Source organism: Halichoerus grypus, chromosome 6, assembly GCF_964656455.1.
Source record: "Halichoerus grypus chromosome 6, mHalGry1.hap1.1, whole genome shotgun sequence".
NCBI classification, from domain to species: Eukaryota; Metazoa; Chordata; class Mammalia; order Carnivora; family Phocidae; genus Halichoerus; species Halichoerus grypus.
This window is the reverse complement of record NC_135717.1, coordinates 922,046-927,500: the sequence shown is the minus strand read 5'-3', so window position 1 is coordinate 927,500 and position 5,455 is coordinate 922,046. Positions and strand designations below refer to the sequence as shown.

Genomic DNA, 5,455 nt, shown 5'->3' with positions numbered 1-5,455 from the left:
GGGCCAGGGGCTGGCTGCAGGCTCCAGCCAAGTTTGCTAATATTTCTTCGCTGCAGATGTCCTGAAGCCCCCGAAGGGTCCCCCGGGGACCCGGACCCTATTAGAACAAATGTGCACTGCTTTTGTAAAGAGGCGCGTTGGCGGCGCCTGTCCTATTACAGACGACACATGATCAATAGGCTGATAACGCAGCAACATCAATATAAGCGACAGAACAATGAGGGATATCATTGGGCATCTATCTTAATATAGCCGGCTACAAGAGCGCTGACAAAGAGTGCAGCTCATGAAAATTCCGCCCCACGATTCCCCGTCTCCGCTCCAATATGCGCACGCACTCCCCCAGCTGCCGGCGCTATTATTCTCCAATTTCAATTTGACACCCCAGCCTTTCATGCTAATTCTATTATTGTAGGAAGTTTATGTGATTTCATATCACTAGAAATCGGTAATGTATAATAACCCTTTGGGCAAGAAACCCAGTCCCCGCAGCAGCCACCGGAAAATAATTACTTTCATATCAAAACTCTGCAGGAGCCCAGCGGCCCGGCCCTTGCAGCCCCCGGCTCCGTCACCCCGCGCCGCGCGCCCCGGCGTGTGCCAGCGCGCGGGGGTGCGCGCGGGGGCGCGCGTGTGTGTGGCGCCGGGTGGGAGGGGGAGCGCGAGGGAGGGCAGGAGAGGGGGAGCTGCGGATGCATAAATTTGTTCAATCAGAAAACACAAACACACACGCACACAAAAGGAGGCATTAAGCGCGGACCTCGGGGGAGGTGAGGAGCCTCGTCCCTGCCCCGCCCGCGGGGAGAGGAGTGGAATACGAAGGGGAGGAGGGGCCATACTGGGCGCTCGGAAATTTGAAAAAGATGGACCTGAGAGCTTGCGTTTGACCAGCTTTATTTATCAAAAATGGTACATATATAAATATTCTTAGACATTTTTGCATTTTACAAGGCTGAGGATTCTTGTTGTGGGTTTTTGTGGGGGATATGGGGTTTTTGTTTTTGTTTTTTGCTCCCCCGAGAGGAGGAGGGTCTCACCCCAAGTCCTGCGGTTGCTGCCTAGGTCCGAATTGATACAGCGGTTTTCTTTAAAAAATAATAATAATAAAAGGAAGAAAGCAGAAGAAAAAGGAGAAAGCAGTGTTTCTAAGCCGATCACCTGATTTCGTTGTGTGAGTCGAGCCTGAGCGAGCGGGCGCGGGCCGGCTGAGCGCCTCTCTCGGCCCCGCCGCCCCTCAGTCCATGTCCACCTCCTCGCCGTCCGGCGCGCTGGGTCCCGGCTCGGCGCCTGGCTCTGGGGCCCCGCACAAAGCCGGCTCCCCAGCCGGGCTGGGAGCCCGCGGGCCCGGCCCGGGCGACGGCGCGAGAGGGGGCGGCAGTGCGGCCGCTGGGCAGGCGGCCCCCGAATCCGCGCAATCCCCGCCGCTGCCCTCGGCCGCAGCCAGGGCCGCGTCCCGGAAGGGCGCCGGGGTCGGGGCCCCCGGGGAGGCGACGGCGTCGGGGCTGCGGCGCGCGAAGGCCGAGTCCGGAGCACCGCCGGGCCCCGGGAAGGCCCCGAAGCTGGCCTGAGCGGGCGGCGCGGGCGGCGCGGCGGGTGCGGGCGGCGCGTCCTTCGGCGCGGGCTCCGGACCCGCTGCACCCTTGAGCGCGGCCTGCGGCACCAGGAAGCCGAGCGGCTGCGTGATGGGGTAGAGCAGGAAGTGGCCCTTGCCAATGAGGGTCCGCGGCGTGCACGGCAGCCCCGGCGCGAAGTCCAGCCCGGCGGCCGCGGCAGCGGCGGCGGCGGCCGCGGCGTTGGCGGGGGCGGCTTTCCGGCGCGGCGGCGAGTCGGACAGCAGGCTCTCCACGCTGAACGGGCTGGCCTTCGGCAGGCCGGCGGGGCCACGTTCCACCGCCGCCCCGGGCGCACACGGGGCCGCATCCTTGTCCGCGGGGCGGCCTAGCCGCAGCTGCGGGCCGGCGCCACTTCTTTGGCTCGGGTAAAAGGCGGGGTCGCAGGTGCCGGGAGCGGGCGGTTCGCCCGGCGGTGCGGGCGCGGAACCGGCGGCGCCGGCGGCGTGCGCGCTAGGGCCCTTGGACGCGGCGGCCGGCGGCGGCGGCTCGGGCGGCTCCGGGGAGAGGCCGCCGCCGCCGCTGTCGCTGTCGGAGCTGGGTGCGCTGTGCAGGGACAAGCCGCCCGGAGAGTGCAGGTGGCGGCTCTGGCTCTTCAGCAGCTTCTTCTCATGCTTGCGCTTCTTTTTCTCCATCTTCTCCAGTTCTTTGCGCGCGATCTCCTCTGGGTCCATTGGCTCGCCACTGCACGTGGTCGGGTGTGAGTTGTGAGCCGGCCGCCCCGGGCCCTTCTTCGTGTTCTCCTTCTTCCTCCACTTGGCCCGGCGGTTTTGGAACCAGACCTAGAGCAGCCGGATAGGGGAAAGGAAGGCACAGTCAGGCGGCGGGCTTGCCGCTGGGGCTTCGGGCGTCCCCACTCCCCCCAGACAGGCCTGTACAACCTCGGCTCCGGCCAGGGGGCGGGAGCCAAGGCACGCGGCCCGGCCGGCCCTGAGCTGGGTTTCGGCACTCAAGCTGCAGGTTCCAAAGAGCATCTTTTCCACCCAGAAAGAGGTAGATGGGGGCCTCTCGGCCAGCTTCCCACTCTGGCTTCTCACCTCGGGGAACTGGGAGCTGCCCCTTCGTTGGGCACTGCAGGTCTGGCCCCTGAGGGCGTCTGGTTCCTGGTCGGGAGGCAGGCTGGGAGCAGGGCCCCTCCTCGCCCCTCTTGGCTTCTCACAGCTCCTGTTCTAAGCGGCCTGCCTGGCCTGGTGCTGGCCGTCTGGCCTGAGGACCACCAGTGGCTGGGCTCAGCTGCCCTCCACACCTGTCTTCGGCCCCCTGGAGACTGAGTCAAAGGCCAGATTTGGGGGTGTCCCGTGAAGGGAAATCTGGGTGCTGCTTCTTCTAGAAGGTCCTGGGAAGCCAAACTTAGGGGGAGGGTTTCCAGCAGCCTGCCCCCCAACACATTCGCACACGTCCTTCTTTCTGGGGGATCCAGGCCAACGCACCAACACAGCCCCTGAAACCAGTTGTGCTTGGCCTAGGCCAGGGAGCAAGGCAGACAGGACAGCAAGAGGCCAGTTGCCAGGCAGTGCAGAGGAGGCCCGGGCCCATCCAGCCTCTTCTACCCTCCCTGCAGCCCTTGTCCTGGGGAACAGCAGCCCTAGACACGGGCTCACCACCACACACACAGTCAAATCCCTGCTGAGCCTCAGGCACACCACCCTCCCCAAGAGATTGCAATAATTCGAATTCTTTGTTGTGGCCACGGAGAGACCCGGCACAATAGCAGGCCTGGCCCGGTCACAGGGAGCCTTGCTGCTGCCAAGGTGCGGGTTTTAAGCTGTAACCTCTCCAAGGCTGTAACTGCTTCTTTCCTTCCTTCCTTCCTTCAAATACTTCTTTTTTTGGTGCAAATTCCACGCTCACTTGTCAACAAGAAATGCTCATTATTGTACAGGGGAGAAACGAAGAGGTCTTTGCTTAAGACACTTACACAAATTGGACGAAAGGATTTACAAACAGAAGAGGTCATGAGGGGCAGTGCAAGCACAGGTCGAGAACACCTTTTTAGACAAAGCTATTGGTGCTGAACAGGCGTCTTGCCGCCTCTGCCTCAAAGCCCTGCACCCACAGCTGCAGCCGCACACCCCACTCACCACCACACCGACCCCAGAAAAAGATTTCTGTACTTCGGGGAAACATCTGATTATGCACAATTCATCTTGAATTTTTAATCCACCACATAGACGCTATATTTTTAAAAAGAATAACGCCGGCAGTCTCCGAATGAAACCGAAGTATGGGGGGTGGGGTGGGGGAGATATAACTGAGAGTAGTAAAGATTCAGACCCCCCCACATGTGTCAACTGTGTAAGTTTCCGCCTCCCCTTCCTCAGCTAACCTCCTGCAAAGCGAAGAATGAATACGGGTCTCCACCTGAATATTTTAGAGGCGAGAGATAAGCAAACAAACGGGTTTGCTCCAGGCGGTGCCCGGAGACCCCGGGCGAGGGCCAGGAGGCGCGGGGTCTACCTGCTCCGGGTTTCTTCCAGATCCTAGCCCGGCTGGCTGCACGCCCCCCCCCACCGCCGCTTCTCCCGCCCAGCCCTCGGAGACCTCATTTCGCGCCCATTTCGTCGCCCGACCCCCACCACGCAGCACCCGGTTCGGACGCAGCTGCTCTTCTGGCTACTTTGGGCCGTCGTCGGCCCCTCCCAAGCCGCCTGGGGCTTTCTCCCCGCGAGGCTCTGAGCCCCGGAACCGCAGCACCACCTCCGGGCAGGCGAGCGCTGGGGGGCTCGGAAGCGGGGCCGCGGTCCCCCACCTAGAACAAAGGCGGGGCCGGCGCCGGGCGGGCCTAGTGGCGGGATGCTGGCTCCCGGGAGGAACGGCGGGTCTTTACCTGCACGCGGGATTCGACCAGATCCAGGCGCAGCGCCAGGGCCTCGCGCATGAACACGTCGGGATAGTGGCTCTCGTTGAACGCCTTCTCCAGCTCTTCCAGCTGCCAGCCCGTGAAGTTGGTGCGGGTGCGCCGCCGCTTACAGCCCGGGCTCTCCTTGTCGGGGTCCCCCGAGTCTGCGGGCACGCACAGGACGCCGCACGGCTCAGCCAGGGCCCAGGCCACATCCACCCCCTCCGTACCTGTCGGCCGCCCGGGCCTGGGGGCCCTGCGCCGGGGTGGCGGACCGAGAGCGCCCTGAGCCTCGGCAGCCGGCGCCCGCTCTACAGCCGCCCGCGACCCAACTCCCGCGCCCGACAAGGGTGCCCTGCTTGCCCCCCGTGCCCTCCCCGCCCGCCGCACCTACCTGACAGCTTGAAGGGCTGGCTGTCGCCTCCCACCCCGCAGGCGGCCGGCAGCAGCGGCGTGGGGTTGACCACCGAGGCGGCGGCGGCGGCGCACGAGCCGCTGAGCAGGCCGTCGATGGAGAAGGGCACCGAGGCGGCTGCGGCGGCGGCGGCGGCCGACTGCAGCTGGTGGCCGGCCAGCTCGTACACGTGGTGGTGGCCCAGCGGGTAGGGGAAGCCCACCACGCCGCCCAGCGAGCCCCCGAACTGGGCATGCGGGTGCTCCAGGAGGCGGCCGTCCATCATCTCGCGCGGGGGGCCGGCGGGGCCGGCGGCGGGGCGCGGGGGCGCGGGCCGGGGCCGGGGCGGGCCAGCGGCGGGAGGCGCGGACGGCGGCGGCGGCGGCGGAGACAGGGACCCGGAGCCCTACACATGCTTCGCCCGCACTCCGGCGCTTTACTTTATCAACATCAAGCTCCCGATAATTAGCCGCGGCCCGGGGAATTTGGGACCAATAAGAAGCGCTAATCGGCTCTGACGTCAGAGGCGTGCTGGGTGCAAGGAAACGTTTTCCATATCGATTGCTAATTATACCTGACATGCACCTCAATAAACAGTATCAGGAACTGTCA

General features: G+C 64.3%; 1 protein-coding gene across 1 annotated transcript; it reads right to left on the bottom strand.

Annotated features, from left to right (window-relative positions):
* Window positions 1–836: 836 nt before the first annotated feature.
* UNCX (UNC homeobox) lies at window positions 837–5,129 on the bottom strand. The gene is made up of 3 exons (XM_036105571.2): window positions 4,844–5,129; window positions 4,438–4,613; window positions 837–2,392 (listed from the first exon to the last, which is right to left on the bottom strand). The coding sequence occupies exons 1-3, from the start codon at window positions 5,127–5,129 to the stop codon at window positions 1,235–1,237; spliced, it is 1,620 nt and encodes a 539-aa protein (XP_035961464.2). The 3' UTR covers window positions 837–1,234.
* Between the last annotated feature and the right edge of the window lie 326 nt (window positions 5,130–5,455).